Genomic DNA, 20,261 nt, shown 5'->3' with positions numbered 1-20,261 from the left:
ACAAATCCTCAGACATCAATTTCCATCTCTATTCTGGATGATCCATTTGTCTCCAGCATGGGCTGGATATGTGGACCTTATTACTAAAAAGAAAGGAATTTTTCAGGTAAGCATTGATGTATTTTCATAATCTTCTTTGTGCTAAGGTCCGCAGATCTGTTATGATGGTATTTTCGTAGTAGTGTGCCTCCAGGGTGGGAAGCAGGATCATCCTTTAAATATGGACACCCAAAACAAAGTAGATTATATAAAAATATCTTCTCTCTCTCTCCCTGGTACTAATGCCCGGAGAAGACTTCTGTCAAGAGAAAGACATTGACTAAGATTGGATGGTCAATATGCACAATTTGGTTATCTAGTTGCTGTCTAGCAGATCTCAATACAGGAAACATGACTCTTTTGCCTTGGGACTGTCAGTGCTCCTAAGGAGTGAACTTTCATGCTTAACTGGAGGAATATTTCCTGATTTTACTTATGGAATGAATGCTAGGATATCTGTGAGGACTACTTGTCTGAATTAACAGTACAATACTGGGTTTCATTAGAGAAAGCTCTCAAATTCAACTACCTCTCCTCCTATCTGATTGGAAATAGCAGACATCAGAAGGCCTACTCTAATGTATAGGAAGTATGACAACACTGTCTGCCTGGGTTTCATCTGAGTAGTGCGCTAATGGAACAGAATGAAGTTGTTCTCTATGGCCTGATAGGAATGGAATAAGGTTGATGCCCTAAGGAACCTGACAGTGGTCCGGGTGTGCTCCAAACTCTAGGAGGGATGTATCAATCACCAGAGTCTTGGTGGGGAGAATTAAGGGAATAGTACTCCTTTCCAGTTCAGTGAGGAGAGGGCTTTGGGAGGAACTTGCATAGATACTTCATACGAGATGATGTCCGCTTGGTAGTTCACCAACTTCAGCCAGTTTTACACACAACGTAGATGTAGTCTGGCATGCTGCATGATGAACATACCGGAAGCCACATATCCAAAGAGACTTGAGTGAATTCTCACCAACACGCGTGGTTGATTCGGCAGCTGGCAGATGAGCATGGTCATGTGTTTAAATCTGTCTGGTGACAGGTAAGCAATGGCTGTTGTGGAGTCTGTCACTGCCCCCATAAACTCTAATCTATGTGTAGGGTTGTGACCATGGTGTCTGGATGGGCCACGCTGAAAACTCAGGGCAGATTGCAAGAAATAGGGAAGACAATTCCCAAGACTGGTGATTTATTCTATAATTAGATTTACCAAGCCAGTAACAAAACAGCTTCTGTAATACCACACTGGTTAACCAGAAGCTAATTACAGTCCTCTTTAGGCAATCCAGCCTTTGGACCCTATCTAAACATCCAAAGATAATACAGTGAGGGGTTAGTAAAAATCTTATTCGCCATACTTAAATTTCTACCAATCCCAAAGGATCAGATACATTGCGCACCAAGTCAATGAATATTTCAGATCTTACCCAAATACATACTTTCAGCCAATCCTTATTAACTAAACTGAAGATTTATTAATAAAAGAAAAAAAAGAGATCTATATGGTTAAGAGATCAATATACATACAAATGTGTGTAAAGTCCTTGGTCAGTTTCATAGCAGAGATGGTGAGGTTGTTGATTTGTAAAAGTCTTTCTGGAATCAATTCTAAAGTTCTTCCATGAGAATTCCAGGGTGATCCAGGGTACACCTGGAGGCCTCAGTTTTAAGGTTTAGACTTTTCCCGTTAAAGTTTAAGATCACCTGAGATTAAAAGGATCAGGCCCAAAGTTTCCTTTACAGTTGAAGTAAGCTGGATGCTCACAGGTAACCACCATGTGGGCTTTGATGAAAGTGAACCAACAGTTTGATCTCTATTCAATGGGTTCTTTCTCAAACAATACAGTTAACAATAGCCATTCAAACTATTAAGACAGTTCACGTGTAGTTTACTATGTGGAATTACAAACTTCCAGGAGAGATTAGGATAATATTCTGACACCACAAGTTCCATATAAATGGTAATATCCCCTTTTGATCTCCGAGTCAATAGTCAGAGGTGGTGTCCAAATTGGGGGTGGAGAGGGAGGAGTGAAGATTCTGCAGACTGGTAGTGGCACAACTCTCAACCAGCCTGACAAAAGGGGTGCTTGGAAGTGGCCACTGATGTAGATGCCTTTGAAAGCACTGCCATCTCTTTGGAGGCTCGGTGGACCTCTGCTGGTAGAAAGTACTGGTTTTCCCTGAAGAAGGTTTTCCCTGGTTCCTTCTAGGAGTTGCTGTAAATTCTCCTTGCGAATGCAGAATAGCCTGAGAGTCCTTCAATAAGTGAAGAGAGTCATCCATCTTTCAGTTAAAAAGAGTTCAGAGCCCTCAAAGGGGAGGTCTTCAGTCGGATACCTGATGCCAAGATGTTCTCCTCAGGGCAACGAAGGTTGCCATGGACCACAGCGCATCTAACGAGGCTTGCAGACACATTTTAGCTATCTACTGCCCCTCAGAAATCAGGAACTTCAACTCCGCAGGCTCTTGAGGCAGCCTGTCAGCAAACTCAGCTTTTCTGCCAGTTGAGATACTCATATCTTGCAAAGAGAGCTTAGAGTCCTTCAAAGTATATAGAGACTTGTCCACAAAGAGTTTCAAGCCATCAAAGCGAAGGTCCTCAACTGTATTTTTAGATCTCCCTGGGGAACTCAGAGCTCTGGACCTCCTTGCCCACCGCATGACAACTGGCATGGAGATGGAACAAGTGGCAGTGTCAGCAGCATACATGGAAGCCTGTAAGGACATTCTAATTAGCAGCTGACATTCTGCTATAAAATGTACTGAAAATACTCATGATGCTCAGTTAGAAGGTGTTCAATAAATGACTGAAACTTAGAGTAGTTGGTGTGATTATACTGTGCCATTAGAGCCTATTAATTAGCAATCATAAACTGCAGGGTCACTAAGGAGTAGCTCTTATGACCAAAAAGGTAAAGGCATTTTTGGTCCTTGTCATGCAGCATCACACTAAGTCAATGCTGTCTCCCAAGTTCATCGACAATTTCAATGACCAATAAGTTAGGAGAAGGGTGGGAAAATAATTCAGAATCCTTGGTTGGGACACAGTATTTTTTATCAGCCCTCTGACAAGTGGGTGATATTGTTGCTGGAATTTGCCAGATAGGTTTGACAGGATCCAAAAATGCCTCATTAAATAGGCAGGGTAACTTGAGCAGACAATGCTCCCTGTAAAATATCAAGCAGCTTGTGGTATGACTTCTTGACCTCTTCTAGGGGTATCTGTAAAGAATCTGCCACCTGTTTCACGAAATCTTGAACTGCTTAAAGTCATTAGCCAGGGAGAATGGGAGATTCGCAACAGCCTCTTCAGGAGCAGATGAGGCGATATCAGTCTGCAGCCTGACCTCATCTGTTCTAGCCTCCTGCTCCTTGAATGTTTCCTTTTACTGTTCAGGTAACTGAGGAGAAAGAGATAGGAAGGGGACTGTCAGTCTCTACGGTTCCACCAAGCGAGGCTAGACTCTCTAGAGAATCGTTGACAGACAGCCTGTCAAGGGTCCCAATAAGGCCATTGAGGGGAACTACATGGTATAAGGGGTGGCATCCATGGCTGCTCATACATCAAGGAAGGCCTTCATAATGTCTCCCCGAGCATCATCTCTTTCTCTGTAGATGTCAGAAAGAGGTGAAGAGGAGAACCCTGCTCAGATATTTCAGAGAGGTCATCATCACATCCATAGGAGCTTCACTAGAAAATGGTGGTTAATCAGGCAGTACCAGAGAAAGGTGCAGTTCTGGTGATTGTGTAGCTCTCAGTACCAAAAAGGGCTTGGTACCCATCAATAGGGGAGACTCCAGTTCCTTTGACTCAGATAGGTCCTCTCAGAGTACCTTCATTTCGGTGGTACCAGATGAACTAATGGTATCATGGTGAAAGTCTACTTAGGTAGATCTCTGGAAGACGAAGCAGATGGTATGCTTTGAAGCAGAAGTGGGCTGAGGTGGCCACTTAGCCCTCTGCAGTACCAAGGGCCCCACTATTTTGGGTACCAGAGGCTGGAGTATGTCTATCAGTACTGGCTTGCTGATAGCAGACTGTCTCTCTCCCTAATGCCTTGATCATGTCCTGACAGTACCAAAGATGTTTTAGCTACTGGAGTGTGGCTGGAGCCATGGCTTTTAGAGGAGCCCAGAGACTTGGCTATGCCATCTGTCCCAGAGGAGCCTGAAGACTCAGTGGTACTGGGCTGAGAACCTAAAGGCTCAGAGATGGTGAACTTATGAGACCAGTCTTTTTGGTGAGGGTTCTTTATGAGGCGATCCAGAGTTCCTTTTCTTAGAGCCCCTTTCAGAAATCTCTAAAGTTTTTCGTTTAGAAGGTCTAAGGGAATGTTGAGCTGAGGAAAAAAACCTTTGAACCCTGGTGATCCTGGCATATTCCCCCACAAAGGGGGTAGGGACAGAGAATTTAAAGGACAAAAAATCCCCCAAAACAATGCTCTATAAAAACTAACACTAACTATAAAACACTAAACTAATCTAAACTCTAATGCTAACATACTAGCCCAGGCAAGCTTGACCAACAAAAGCGGTTATGCTGAATGCTTCATCTCAGGCCAAGGTGGTTGAAAAGGAACAGAGGGCAATTCACCCATGCAGCCCTATATAGCCTGAATGCAGTGCACAAAGATGTGTAGAGTGAATGCATGGGCTGAACAGACACTGACACTGAAAATCTCCGATTAAAGGTGCACGGCATGCATACACACCTGAATGGAGTATCCATAGGGCCACTACTCAAAGAACTTTTCAGCACCTTGGATAGCAACAGCAATTCTGGCTCTGTTGTAGTCTGCAGATCCCATGGTACTGTGTATGATCTCAGAACGGAAACAGCGTGCTAAAATAAGTGGTGCACAGGTCAATCGTGCCCAAGTAGTTAACACCAAATGTGATGGTGCTATGGCACATGGTGACAAATGAGATATTGATAACGGAGGTAGTTATATTCAGTGCCCAGTATTGTGCTCCTTCAGGCCTCCAGTGATACCCATTTCAATCCTTGAAGTCCACTCTTCTTGGGTTGATCAGCTGAAAGGGATTTGTCCTTGTGGTTTTCAGAGGAGCATGCTGCCCTACCAGAATACATAGTAGGACAGGTTTAGAAGTAGCAATTCAGGAGCTAGCAGATCTAGAGCTCACTGGGTGTTTTCTGGACTTGGTCCCGCCCATCCAGTGCTGATGTGGGTTGCATAGACCTGTCTTGTAGGAACTTAAGGGAAGCTTTCCCTGATCTTACTGTCCTTTCTTTTTAGTATCCAAAAGACCTCAAAACAGACCTCTCAGTCTGTACCTGCAACTTTATAAGGAAAAATTATCACTAGTAGATTTTAGATGTTTAACTATGATCTGCAGGAGCAACCAAATACTTAGACATCTACATTTTATTTATGCACCCAATTATTTCTACTTGCAAAAATGAGGCAGAAAAGGAGAGGCGGTTTTTAATACTGTCATGAAGATAGTCACACAGATTGAAGTAAACATTGAACAAAATTAGACTTTCTAAAATATTCTTTGTTTTAAAAAAGTTGCTTGTCCTAGCAACCCATGAGCATGAACACCAAAGAAAGAAACTGCAGAAATGTCAAGGGTCGACTGGCTACTTCAGTAGCAAGTAGCAAAGAATCCTGTGGCACCTTATAGACTAACAGACGTTTTGGAGCATGAGCTTTCGTGGGTGAATACCCACTTCCTCAGATGCATGTAATGGAAATTTCCAGGGGCAGGTATATATATGCTAGCAAGCAAGCTAGAGATAACGAGGTCAGTTCAATCAGGGAGGATGAGGCCCTGTTCTAGTAGTTGAGGTGTGAAAACCAAGAGAGGAGAAACTGGTTCTGTAATTGGCAAGCCATTCACAGTCTTTGTTCAATCCTGAGCTGATGGTGTCAAATTTGCAGATGAACTGAAGCTCAGCAGTTTCTCTTTGAAGTCTGGTCCTGAAGTTTTTTTTGCTGCAGGATGGCCACCTTAAGGTCTGCTATAGTGTGGCCAGGGAGGTTGAAGTGCTCTCCTACAGGTTTTTGTATATTGCCATTCCTAATGTCTGATTTGTGTCCATTTATCCTTTTCCGTAGAGACTGTCCAGTATGGCCGATGTACATAGCAGAGGGGCATTGCTGGCATATGATGGCATATATTACATTGGTGGATGTGCAGGTGAATGAACCAGTGATGGTGTGGCTGATCTGGTTAGGTCCTGTGATGGTGTCGCTGGTGTAGATATGTGGGCAGAGTTGGCATCGAGGTTTGTTGCATGGATTGGTTCCTGAGCTAGAGTTATTATGGTGCGGTGTGCAGTTACTGGTGAGAATATGTTTCAGGTTGGCAGGTTATCTGTGGGCAAGGACTGGCCTGCACCCAAGGCCTGTGAAAGTGTGGGATCATTGTCCAGGATGGGTTGTAGATCCTTGATGATGCATTGGAGGGGTTTTAGCATGCATCTGAGGAAGTGGGTATTCACCCACGAAAGCTCATGCTCCAAAACGTCTGTTAGTCTATAAGGTGCCACAGGATTCTTTGCTGCTTTTACAGATCCAGACTAACACGGCTACCCCTCTGATACTTCAGTAGCAAGTGTGCATTAAGCAACGTTCTTCTTTTAGCCGAGTCTGGATCGGGTACAAAGGGTAAACATCCACTTACTGTATCTATGCTCAGTGCTGTCGAGAAATATGAAAGCATATAACTAGAGTTGACAGTTCACCCTACAACTCACCAGGACAACAGAAAGATGGCGAAGAAAATCCGTGTAATAAAAGGAAATCTGATTTTATTTGTACCTTGAATTAGCAATGGATATTCTCCAGGAAAGTTTACTGCCTAATATGGAATCAAAGTATTTACTATGTACTTCCCTCTCTGCACCACGAATGGTAATATAAGCTGCTGTCACATACCACCAGGCTTACTACTGGGCTGGGCCAAAGTTTGTGTAAGGAGATGCTTCTCCCCAGCCACCTAAGCAGTAGAGCTCTTATCCATGCATACACTCTGGAAAGAGTTCAAGAGGACCAGGTTTTCCGTTAGCTTGCTTGCCAACCATGATCAGGCATGGCCATATGCTACTGCAGTGCTTCAGGAAGAGAGGGAAAGCAGGCATTAAGCGGCTCAACCCCAAAAGCAAGGCAAACATTTTAGTTCAGTTCCAACTAAATTAACAGATAAAATGTACCACAATGTAACATTTAGGTCTTGTTTCAGTGTGAATCCAATACTTTATTTTCTAAAGATCTAGAAGCTTTGGATCAGGAAGGCCTGTCTATCTCAACTATAGCTTTGGAAATAGAGCAAGACTAGCAGGCTCTTCAGCAGGAGAGGCACAATTCTTGGCCAGTGCTCAACAAGTACAAGTTCTGACCCTAAAATAGCCAACAGGCTGAAGACCCTCTGTCGGATTTGTGGATCTTACTGTGCTGAAGAATAGAAAATGACATGGGTCCCCAAAACTGATCTCCATAGTACCCCACCTGACACATTTCCCACTTGGATCACCACTCTGTTGCTGGCCTTTCAACCAGTCTCCAATTCATGTAATGAAATTTAAATACTTGACACTTAAATCAACTTGTAAAGAAATTGGGTGAGTGTCACTATGTAGAACACCTTAACTGAAATCCAAATATAAATATATTCATTGCATTTCTTCTATCTACTAAAGTGATGTAATTACATCAGAAAAAGCTATCAGATTTGTTTGGTAATATCTAGACTTCTATTAAAAAATGTAAGTAGATTTATAAACAATATTTATCTGAATGTGTGTGTGTACAAGAAAAATAAGACTGGATTAAACTAGTATCCTGCTACAAACATTTAATATCAAAGATTAGGATATCCAATTAGAAATCATATCTGCCCATGGGGGAGAGAATATCTGCCCAAATTTCTATTTTCTACACTCTAGAAAGCTCAGCACACTGTAGACAAGATGCAGGGAAATTCAGTAAAATGATATAGCTATTGGACAAACTGAGTAATAAAAGCATAAGAACATGACATTAATAGACAGGGGATAAATCTGGAGAGATGCTCAGCACAATGCATGTATAGAACCAAGTGCCCTGGACTCCTGACTAAAGCAATAATTTCAAGGTGATGAACAGCTTTCAGGTGTAGATAGCCATTCTTATACTTACTGAAGAAGAAAAAAACGTTACAATGTAATGAAAAAATGTAGAGAGGCATGTCTTACCTGAGCCGGACCCAGAAGAATAATCGTCATCATCAATAGGATAGACACCTGATGCTTCTTCAACAGAGCTATTGTCGAGATACAGGTCTTTATCAGAGGTCAATTCTGCTCTCTGGAAAACAGGTAAGACCAAACCACTAAAAAGGTAGCTATTTATATAATGCAATGTTTTCCTCACTTTTATTCTTATTTCCAAAGCTGATGTTTGTACACCAATTGTATATATTCCCAGAATCGTACAAGTGTAGGACTGGAAGGGACTCCTGTACTCAAGGTAGGACTATGTAATAACTAGACCATTCCTGATAGGTGTCTGTCTAACCTGTTCTTAAAAACTTCCAATGATGGACATTCCACAACCTCCTTAGGTTAGAAAGGTTTCCAGTTAGAACGACAGGTTAAAATCAGCAAGATTAATTGCATCTAGAAATACTGAGTAAGACAGTGTTGTTCATGGACCACTATGATCTTTGTGGTTAGACAAGAACTGTGCCTACAGAATTATTCTCAGACAAGAGGCTCCGATTCCTGAAGTACCATGTCTTAAATACTGATTGCCAATTACAAACTGAAATTACACATCACTGTGAATCAGTGGAAAGTATTATGCACAAAGGCGTAACGCAAACCTAGGTCATGTAGCTTAATTCCAGAGTTTGTTGCTCCAGTCTGCGCCTTAACATTTTCCTTTGGAGTTTATTTTAGCCTAAAAGACAATTATCTAGCCACTTTAGTGCAAAAGTACTAGATTGATCCTCTTGAACTACTAGGTAACAGAAAGCAAAAAGCAGACACACTACCATGCTTTTCTCTTCTGCTGGAAGCCCCAAATCTTTTAATGGTCTCATACAAATTTTTCTAGGACTGTTTTTGGAAAACTGTGAAGGATACATTTTGGATTTTGTATTTATTTATTTTAAGGTGACTTTTGGCAACTGATTCCCCTTCCAATCTATCAAGCACCCTTTTGGCACAGTTACCTACTTTGTTACAAACTGATCTTCAGTTTGAGGTAAAATATCAAAATCAGCCTCCTAGAGGAAAGTGCAAAGGCCACCCTGACATGGCACAAGATCCTTTTAGAGTAGGAGGAATCAAAACCTTGGCCTCTGCCCCTACTCTTTCTTGGATGAAAATGGACCTAAGATTTGAGAATGTGAGCTAATCTAGCTCTTCTCAGGATTCTTTTTACTGAGGTGGGTTTATTTAGGTTAACTGTCTATATCAGGGAACATATCCTCTGATGAATGTTCAGAGGCACTAGACCTACCTGACATTCCTTCTGGAGGATCTAGGCTAGAAGAGTGCTCTCTTTCCTCTCCTCCATCCTGGAGGAAAAGTGTCGTACTGGGCTCAAACAAGAACCATGGATTGCAAGTTTTATCTGTGGAATTTGCAAATTAATAAGTACTTAAATATGGCCTGTAGAAGACCTATTCTCAGCAGCCCCTTTCATTAAATGGCATTTGCTTAAAGCTGCATCAACCAAGTGTATAAGGTGGAGGAAACAGATGTCCTACAACCACAAGTGTTCCTTTGTTGCAAGATGTTTCTGGGAAAGTCACCAGACTGCCATTATTCTAGATGACAAGGTGTGCAGGGAGTAAGAATCAGTTGAAGCTGCATCTCATATAAAGGAATGAGTCTCTGTCACAAGACAAAGATTATGCTACTGATATGATTGCCGAAGAGGAACAGATCTGTTTTCCTATGCCTTTCTTTTTGATTTTTCAGCCATACCATAGTATGAAAACACAAAAACCACTCAGCACAATGTAATGAATGACAACATTTGATTGTGTGAGTAGCAGAATGGAGAATGAGAAATAATGGAAGGTTCAGCTCATCAAAGCTCCAAAGCATCTTGAAAAACATCAGCATGTCCTGCCTGTTCTGGCTCCTGCTAGTGACAGCTTGAGTGATAATCCAGCTGTCCATAAACAGAAGCCACCATGCATAAAAGACCATTCTTCGATCTTAGAGAAAAGTAGCAGCGTATTTCAAGAAAAACTGCTGCCAATGACTATGACTAAGACTAAGCAACAACTAATCCTGCTGCAGAAAATATACACAGTATTATATAAAAAAAAAATCAGAAAGTGTAAAAATCCAACAGTATCAAATTGAGAATACTTAAAGATACATCTGTAACTTTATTACATGGCAAATGTTGCCATAGAAATCAGTTTCTTCTCAAAACAAACAGGTGAGAAACACAAACATAACACTAGAGAGGATGGGAACTGGTTTGTATAAAATAAGAAACAACTCAAACTTGTGCCCAGAACTTTTAATGTTAGAAAAAGCTTGGGTAACTTATTTTTCATTTTTTATTCCCCACTTCATTTCCTGGTTCTGGCTGAAATCAGAAGCAAAAATAGTTCAATTCTGCAAGAAAAGCTGTTCTGCTGATGCTTCTAGCCTCACTGGAAGCAGGAAATACTGAAAGTCAATCACGAAAGCTTATTTTGATGAGATTTCCTGCCCAATTCTGCAGACCCCATCCAATGTCACACAAAACATCCAAACATTTGAGTGCTTTGCCAACCAAATCTTCTAATTACCATACAACTCCCCCCACCTCCTGGAATGATATTTTGGCTGCCAATATTTTGAGGACTAGTACAGCTAGAAGCTAAAGCTTTATACCATCTGAATGCACAGAAGGTGGAAAAAAGCAAGATAGTATTCAGCAGCAATTTTAACTTCATTATATTTTATTCCGCTAGCGATAGAAATGCTAGTCTAAAGCACCTTATAAATACTCAGCATTGTGACAGGGTATACAAATCCCACACCAGGCCAGAAGGGGTTAAAGACAGAAGTGGGCCCAGGTAGCCCCACCCCTTCAGCCCTGCCGAGCATGCGCCAGCTGGGTTGAAAAAGGAGTAGCCATGCTCAGAAGTGGGGCAGCTGAGGAGGAGGACAGACCTGCCCTGAAGGCTCATGACATGAGCATCAGAGAAGCCTCCCTGAGGGAGTAAGGCAATTTGCTGAGCACGGCTCTGGGTGACAGTTCGGTTACCTTTTCTTTTTCATCTTCACCTTATCTGGGACTGAAAGCGAGGACAGAAAAGCAGTGATGGGTAGTGACCCTCGCAGTGTAACTCAGAGGGCACCTTCAGCAGCCAGAGAGGTGAACTGGGTGGGCCTGGGCTCCCCTACCCCGCCCCCATGACAGGAGGGGCTCAAACCGCCTATCCACCTCACCGCACTTCTGAATAGAGGACTAGGACTATAAGATCAACCCACCGGAAGGAGGTACTAAGTACACTAATCACTGGGCCACCTAACTCACCCAGGACTCTGTTATAAGCACCTTGATATTCAAGTATTTGTGGATGAGCACCAATAACTTCATAACAAGCAAGCTCTAGTTCTAGACCAGCTCACTCAAAGAAAAAAATGGGTTTCCCATAATACTACTACATACTATATAAGGTTTCAGGGAGTCCCAACTACTTTACATCAAATTCTGTGAAAAATGGGCCTGCAACTTGTTTTGAATGAGGAAAGAGATTCTTGATCCAGCCACTTACCCATTCAAACAATTCTTCTCTAATATAAAACTTTGGAAGGACACTACCCTAGTGTCAACTCTGGGGACCTAGGATCTCAAGTCAAGGAACACAGTACATTAGATTTTCTAAAAGTGGACTGGCTATTTGTAGGAAGAGAATACAGAGCAGGATAGGGTCACTAACTAGACCATAATATAAATGGTTTCATCTGATCACATTGGCTACCTATATAGCTATATGCATCATGCTCAGGATTCAAATACAGAAAACATTATTTTTAAATTTCAATACCTGGCAAAAAGTGTAGCCACTAACATCAAGGTTAGACTTAGCGAAAATAGGACTTAGCCTTAAAGCTAAAATAATTTTTCCAGGGACCGATATGCCTTAGATACTTCAAGTGACCAAAATGAATGTCAAGTGCAGAAGCAGCAATGATCTCAAAGGTTTGTTTCATGCAGTGAAGGCCTCTTATTGCAGCGTTGTACTATCCAAATCTCATTAGTCCTTTAAAAGTTTGGCCATTGTAGTAACTATTTCCTTGGCTAATATTTGAAACAATTGTTGACCCCTGACTTGATCTTGGAGAGTTTGCAATTTTTGATAAAATATAATCTATCTGCTAAGCACGCTTACAGAAATAATAATGGAAATTATTGACACTATCACACATAGAAGAACCAAAATGTACGTGTAGGGGGCTGTGACATGACCTGATCAGATATGATCACAGATATATGTGGGTGGAATGGGAAGAGGTGTATAAAAAGGTTGTCAAGACCAGGTGCGACACTGGGATGGTGACACAGAACCACCAGATAGGAAGCCTGGCCGAGCACTTTCCTCTTGGAGTGATCTTTTCTTAAATGTTACTTCCATCTTTGTTTCTAGTGGTCTCCATAAAGTGGTAAGTATGCACAGTAAGTATGAACAATCCAGAAAACCACTTTATTGTACTTATCTTATTCTTATACTTATCTACATTTTTATTATTTCACTTATATTTGTCTGTATTAAGTAAAGTTCAAAGCTTGTGTGTATGTGCTGCTCCAACTTCATCTTCTTAATTAACTAAGTAGCTGCATGAATAAATAACTTGTTTGTGAAGAAGTGGGAGTTTTCTATAATATTTTTATGAATCCCATGTGCACCTCAGTTTCCCTCTATACTTTGAATTGCTATCGGGGGGCGGGGATGGGGGAGAGAAGGGGAGAAGGACTAAGTTTGCTCTCAGGGCAGACTAAGACGTGTGCACGCTTGTGTGTCCGTCCATCCATCTGTCCTCATTGTCTGGGTGGAATAAATAGAGTTGTTAAACTATTAGTTGAAACCAACCCAGACCAACACAGAGACTCAAGAGACAATGCAAGCTCAAATGACTCATGAATGAACGTAACAGCAGGAAGCACCAGCCAGGGGAGTTGTGAACACAGCATGAGCCGGCCTAGGGAATAAAGGACTGAGCTATGACCAGGAGGGGATAGAGTTGCTTGGGCTCTGGCAGAAGCTTGCAGCTCTCATCTGGGACTGACTAAAGAAATCACAGGGAGACAGAGCTTGACATGGAATCCACTACAGCAGAGGTTCTCAGAACTGTGGTCTGTGGACCACCAGCGGTCTGAGTCCATTCAGGTGGTCCGCGGATCGTTCCCTCGAAGGTGCACGCCTGGCCAGCCGCACACAAGAGAATGGAGGGCCATGCACCTAGTTAGTGGAGCTGTGCAAACATGGCTCCACTAATTAGGTGCCTGGAACCTGGAAAAAACGCACATGTGAGGTGGCAGCCTTGGGGGGAATAGGAGGCACGTGGGAGGGGGCAGTGGGGTGAGAAAAGGGCGTGGGGGCAATTTGGGATGTGCAGGGCTGCAGCGGCCAGAGAAAGAGACGACTTTCCCCAGCTCCAGGGCTGCAGCTGGAGGGGAGAAATGGCTCTCCTTCTCAGCCTCAGCTCTGTGGCTGCTGTGGTGAGGGAGAGAGGGAGAGATGCCCCTTCCTTCCCAGCCCTAGCTCGGGGGGTGCTAGGCGGGGGAGAGAGAGAGAGACGCCCCCTTCTTCCCAGCCCCAGCTTGGGGGTTGTCATGGCGGGGGAGAGAGGTCACATCCATCGCATTAGAAAGGTAAGACTACTGATATTAAAATATATGAGTTGTGTGCTTTTATTTGTAGAACAAAAAATGTTAATTAGTATTTAGGTGGGTTTTTTATAGTGCTTTTAGCCAAAGCGCTTTAGAATAGTTAGCTGACAGCACAGACAACATTTGGAAAGATCATTACGTGGTCCACCGAGACCCTCAGCAATTTTCAAGTGGTCCATGGAAAAAAGAAGTTTGAGAACCACTGGGCTACAGCTTGGCTAGTGGTTTGCTCTGGCTTGACCAGAATAGGCTATGCTTTAACCTTTCTTTCTCAATGCTAACCTAAGGACTTCCAATGCTGTGTGTTCCAGCTGACTAATAAATCCTACTGTTTTGGAAGCACTGGTTGGGTGTCACTGCAAACATCTGCTTGGACGCGTTAGTCCCTGAAGAGTGTACAAGTCTCTGCCAGGAGTCTGTCTCAGTTGGGCTCGCTGACTAGAGCTCACAGAGTAAAGTGGGCTGAACCCAGAGACTCCAGTCTAGGAAGTGACAAGGTTGCAGGTCCTACCCTGAAGGAGAAGTGGGACTCCTTGGAGGCCTGCCACACTGAAAGGGCTCTTCCAAGGAACTGTTTAAAAGCTGAGGCATAGCCCAGATCCTGTGGCTCCATGACACTTATTTGTGACAGGTGCACTTTGCACCCTACATTGATCCCAGGCTACACAATAGACATGTCACTTACATGTAACAACAACATTTCCAGAACTATTAAATGGCAACAATATTTGGCAAGGATGTTCCTTTTATCAGGTCTTTAATCTAGCCCTGAAGCCACAGAAAACACTCATTACATCCCGATTGTGATCTCACCCATCAGTTGTTACCACCACTTACGTTTATATTCCAAGCACACGTGCTACAAAATCCTGTGGTCTAAATAATTAAACTCATTAAAACCCAGTCTGGTTATTGAATAAACTGGAACACATCTAAAACTAGTGAATGTATCATAGATTAACATCATCTATGTACTAGATCAGTGGTGGGCAACCTGTGGCTTACCAGGGTAATCCGCTGGCAGCCCGTGAGACAGTTTATCTACATCGACCATCCGCAGGGACGACCACTCGCAGCACCCAGGGGCTGCGGTTTGCCATTCCCAGCCAATGGGAGCTGCGGATGGTCGATGTAAACAAACTGTCTCACGGCTCACCAGTGGATTACCCTGACAGGCTGCCCACCACTGTACTAGATACTTCTGTTTCAAATACATGTTGAGTTTGTAAATCTGAAAGTTGTCAGTTCATTATAAATCACTACAAATTATTTTATTGGAATGAATAAATAAATAGAAACATATAAATAATTATATTTTATTGGAATCAGATTGTGGCAGATAACTATTTGATAAAAAGCCTCTCCCTGTCCCCGATACAAAGAAGAGAAAGTAAAAATGGGGTTTTCTGGTTCCTTGTTTCTCTTGTAGAATACTCATTTATCAAAAGTAGGGCTTTAAAGTTTGAAAAAAAGCTCTTCAAAGCAATAGAAAGAGGATGAAAGGAAGATAAAGAGTCATTAGACATGAAAAACATTTCCTACTTATCCTAATAGACATTCACTTCTACAATATTGTTGTTGCAGACAGTTTTCCCCATGTATTGAAGGTAGGCAACAGCTCTGTTTGATTGCTAGTGTCTTAGAACATTTAAAGCACGTTGGACTTTGAATGCTATGGCAGTGAGCAAGTATGATGCATGGTGGGAAAAACTGTATTATTTACAGATGCACTCAAATTTCTGTTCTCCTTTTTTGGTATAACTACGTGATATAGAATTTGAAGCTTATAGCAACATTAATTAATGATTTATTGCTGCTCCTCTTCGCAGACTGAAGTGTTTTATATGTAATCCCATATGACCACAGGCAAAACAGAGTCAAGAAGTGATGTTATGTCACCGTCTCCAAGTCACACACGCTAGAAAGACGTAGGCATTAGAATCATAGTACAGTTAGAAATAGGTCACTGTGTGAGAAAAAGAAAAAATGACGACAGACTTTAGGCCATCTGGGTCTGTCCTCTACAGGCTTGTATATAACAAGTAATTTTGTGAAACTAATTAAAACTTAGGTACTGTGCATTTTCTGGTATTTGGGAGAGACACAGGGAACACACTCATCTGAAAACGAGGACCATTACAGAAAAACCCAAAGCAGGGCTGAAGAGAAACCCACAGAAAGGCTGGCAAAAATATAGTGCATAGGAGAAAACTCTTGCCTCTCGGACTGCAGGAGAAAAAGACGTGGGTCTGTGGCTGCCAAACTGAACAGCGCCTAAATCCTAGGTCCCTTAATTGCCTAATAAAACTTCTCAATTAATTTTCTGTGCCAGCGCTACTACATACATCGGACCCTCGCCAGAACACGTGTCTTTATAGCGCGAATTTGCACGTAACGCGGTTGCGGCCATGGATGCCAAATTTAATTACTTTAATTGCAACTCATTTTAACGAGGTCCCCATGTTAATGCAGTACCGCGCATGGATCTCAAATCCCACGTTCTAGTGAGGGTCCGGTGTATTTCTGTGCAAAGAGTGAAACGCTGTCCTGTGATAGGAACTAGTACTGAATTTATTGGGCTGTCTCTCAGTTCTTGTGATTAGATAAGAAGTTTTGACCTAATGACAGAGTGAAGAGCTTATTTTAAAAGTTCTTTAAAATGCAGGCCATTTGCAGCTCTTCCTTAGGTAAGCATGAAACAGTAACTACAGTGAAACCTCACTATAACATGATGATTGGGATCCAAAAATTGGATTGCGCTAAATGTGGGGTCGCGGTATAGTGGGGTTTACCATTTCAAGCTGGTCAGTTTCAAGCCGGTTGATTTCTCTTGGGCAGAAAACTACTTTCATTTGCAAACTGCCCATAACAGTAACTGAAAGGGTGCAGCTCCAGCAGCGGGGGCTCAGTCATGCAGTCAGAGAGGGAAACACTTCGGGAGATTAGGGGAGACGTGCAAGGGGCAGAGGAAGAGCGAGGAGCAGCTGGGGAGGAGAATGGCTCTTCTCACCAAAAGGCTAAGCGGGGGTAGGTGGGAAGAGGCAATGGGGAAGGCACATTCCATTTTTTTTTTTTTCTTCAGGGGCGCTCCAGCCTCTTTTTTTTCTTTTTTGCGCTTCAGCGGTGCTCTGGCGGGTTTTTTTCTTTTTTTTTTCTCTTTTGCACTTCCGCAGCACTCCGGCCGCTTTATTTAGTTTTTTTTTTTTTTTTTTGCACTTCGGCAGTGATCCGGCCACTTTTTTTTTTTTTTTTTTTGGCCTGGGGCTGCCAGAGCCACCTTACAATTGCATTATAGCCAAATTCGCATTATTGCGGGGTGCATTATAGCGGGGTTTCCCTGTACTCAGCGTTTGTATGTCCATCAGCCCTAAAACTGTAACTCTGGTATTTTCCTGTGGCAATGAATACACGGCCTTGGTGCTGAAAGTAGTATTTTGGACAAACGGCTTGTTTGGCTCTCTCGTCCAGAGTTACTGTATTGTCTAGAAAATATGCCAGAAAGATTATTCATGCTCATTGTCTCTAATGTAGAACTTCCTGATGCTGCATAAAAACTACAGCTTCAAGCCTTGAATCTCTCACTGTAGATAAAGAAACAGTATGACTGTCTCTGGCTGCTGAAAAAACCATGGAGCCCAAAATAAAGAGAATTACTGAAAGCCAGTTGCACTCCAGGTGGTAAAAGGAAAAGACAAAGACATAGGAGTCAGATAGGAAATATAAAAGTTGGACCAAATCTCTCAATCCAGTCTGAATGATCACAAAACAGTATGTAAACCGGTACTTCCATTTTGTTTTGAAGATATACATAGAAAAAACAATAGAACCAGTTGCCAGATTGTTTTTAGCAACTAGAAGTATAATTGCTAAAGGCAGAATTAATACAGAACAAAAACATTATTGTCACAGAAGTGTTTTCAGTCTGATGGCTCAAATTAAAAACACAGCAACAAAAGCACCTTGGGCACTTAAGGGGAAATTTTTCAAAGGCACAAAGGGCAGTAGGGTCCTTTGTGCCTTTGAAAATCTCTCCCTAATGTATAAGTACTGTATAGTACCTTATATAATGACAGGACTTAAAGAGACAATATTTATCCATGATTATATGAAAATTGTTCTTCTAATATGAAAGTTCACAGATCCTGAAAGTGGGTTTTTGACCTGTTTGCAGTTTTGGGGATTAGAACTAGATCTGCATCGAAGACAGAAAGGGGCATCCCCTCCAACCACTGACAATCTGCCCAGAATGAGGTAACTTCCATTGTTAAAGCTACTGTATTCCACTGCAGCAAGAAACCAAAACAGCTAGAAGTGAAGCTGTGTAGAAGCGGATGTGCTGCAAATGTGACACTCTCTGACATCTGTGGAAGTAAGTGAGTACACAAACCAGCGCCTGTCTTTCACTGGTTCACAATCACCATTGAAACTGACAGCGCAAAAACTCTGCAAGTGTAGACACAGCCTAAGTTGCTGAAGAGAAGGCAAACAGGCTCTCCTTCTGTTGAGAAATCTGATCTCTTGTTTTAAAGCCAATTTGCCCAGGATAGAAAAGATACTAGGGCCTTCTTATTAAAAGGAAGGAAGCAATCAGGTAAGAATGGACAAGTTTTTCTGTTCTCTTGCACAGATCCTAGCAATGGGATTTGTCATCACCATGACTTCAAGAACAGACAGTGTCCTTCTCTAAGGCCATGTCTCCATGGGAATACTCAGGAAATTTAAGGTAAATCAGCTGAAGACGTGAAACCAATGCACCTAAAGATAAAGCATCTTAAACCCCCAAGGGATGCTCTCATTCAGGAATAGAGAGGACTTAATTCTCTGTAACAGATTATACACGGGTTGATGGCTGTTCTCGTGTTTGTTCTCTTCTGTCAGTTGCTGAAGATAGGATATTCAATAGCTGATCAAATTTGTCTTTCTGGTCTCTATGCCCAATTTGGTGTTTGCCTAGCTGACAATCACTGACTGGCTGGTCTGAAACCCTGTATATGAACTTGGCTGTGTGTTGCAGAAGATGTTTCATAGACACATTCAATTACGTGAATTTGAAACAAGAGCAAACCTTTGCCTTCCCATTTTTTCTGTGCTTGTCTGCCATTATTACCCACCACAAAATGTTGCTGCACCTCAGGGAAAGAGGCACATCTCCCAGCTGGGGAACCTCTAGGAAAAAGTCCCAAAGACTAGCTACACAACTAGGCAAATAAAAACTGATTGGATTATAGGATTCAGAATATTTTTAAAAAATTTATTATTATTATTGTAAACAATTATGTTTTTCAACATTCTGCAGTGGGAGATCTTGAAAAGCCTGCATACAGCTAAGGCGGCAGAAATAAATTGGTTTGCTTGGGTGTGGGGTGTGTATAAACCCATAACTAGGTATATAAACCCATAGGTTAAGATCAATTAGCCTTCCTAAGCAAAATAAAAGTAACCTGTGTGTGCTAGAGGGAAACAGCAATGCAATATATTAACTGAAACAGATCACGTTGTTGAGCTGTTGATGTAAAATATGTGTTAATGCATTTCTTAATATCTAGAAGTATTCTGCACTGATAGATTTTTTGTAAATCACAAATAGAACCCAGAATTGAGTACTATAGCTGCTGTCTCCTTTACCTTGGAAACACCAAGGTTGCTTTTCAGCCAAGCATACAACACAACGATTGTAGCATTCCATGTTAAAGCATAACTTTAACACTAAGTTTCCCTGACAATCCTGGAATTAAAATGCTCAGAGCCCTTGCAGTACTTTCAAGCAAAGCCATCATCAATCAGTGTTGAGAAAAGTTTATTCTTCAACTCCGCCTTTGACATGGCTGGAGTATGAGCAGTCATCTTTGAAGAAGCTAGAACAGGGAAGCTACTTTACAGAGACTAAATATAATTCAGTTTCCAAAATGTTACTCCAGTTTGAAATTTTAAAGGACAAGTTGCACTCTGAATGGCATTAGCAGCCAGCTACTCAGACAATAATATGCATCAGATTGATTTGCCTTACTTAGCATAGCAATTTTCTGCACATTTTCCAAAAAGCACTGATGAGTTTCACCCAAAAATAGAATGAAACACACCATGCAAATTGTTGTCACAGATCAAAAATGCTAATCAGATTTTAAAATGCAGATCAGCCCTTGTGCACACAGGATAAATTGAAGGTGCAGATGTGACACAGACACTAATTTAATACCTTTTAAAATACTTAATGCAGATGCTAACATCTCTTTATAGCACCAAGGTGCCCACTGGAGACTGGTGAGAGGGGCAGGCAATATAAATAAAATAAAAACTCGAATGCACATATCTGCTTTCAGTTAGTGGTTTTGAATGTAACGTACATCAGTTTTTCCACCCTCC

At 42.0% G+C, this 20,261-nt stretch overlaps 1 protein-coding gene across 1 annotated transcript in view; it reads right to left on the bottom strand.

Moving 5' to 3' along the window:
* Positions 1-20,261, bottom strand: part of SDC2 (syndecan 2) — a 97,832-nt gene that overhangs the window by 7,158 nt on the left and 70,413 nt on the right. Inside the window, exon 2 of the mRNA XM_050941382.1 lies at positions 8,243-8,354. Coding sequence (XP_050797339.1) covers positions 8,243-8,354 — 112 coding nt within the window. The remainder of the gene's footprint in view (positions 1-8,242; positions 8,355-20,261) is intronic.

Source organism: Gopherus flavomarginatus, chromosome 2, assembly GCF_025201925.1.
Source record: "Gopherus flavomarginatus isolate rGopFla2 chromosome 2, rGopFla2.mat.asm, whole genome shotgun sequence".
Taxonomy (NCBI): Eukaryota; Metazoa; Chordata; order Testudines; family Testudinidae; genus Gopherus; species Gopherus flavomarginatus.
This window is presented reverse-complemented; position numbering and strand designations above follow the sequence as displayed.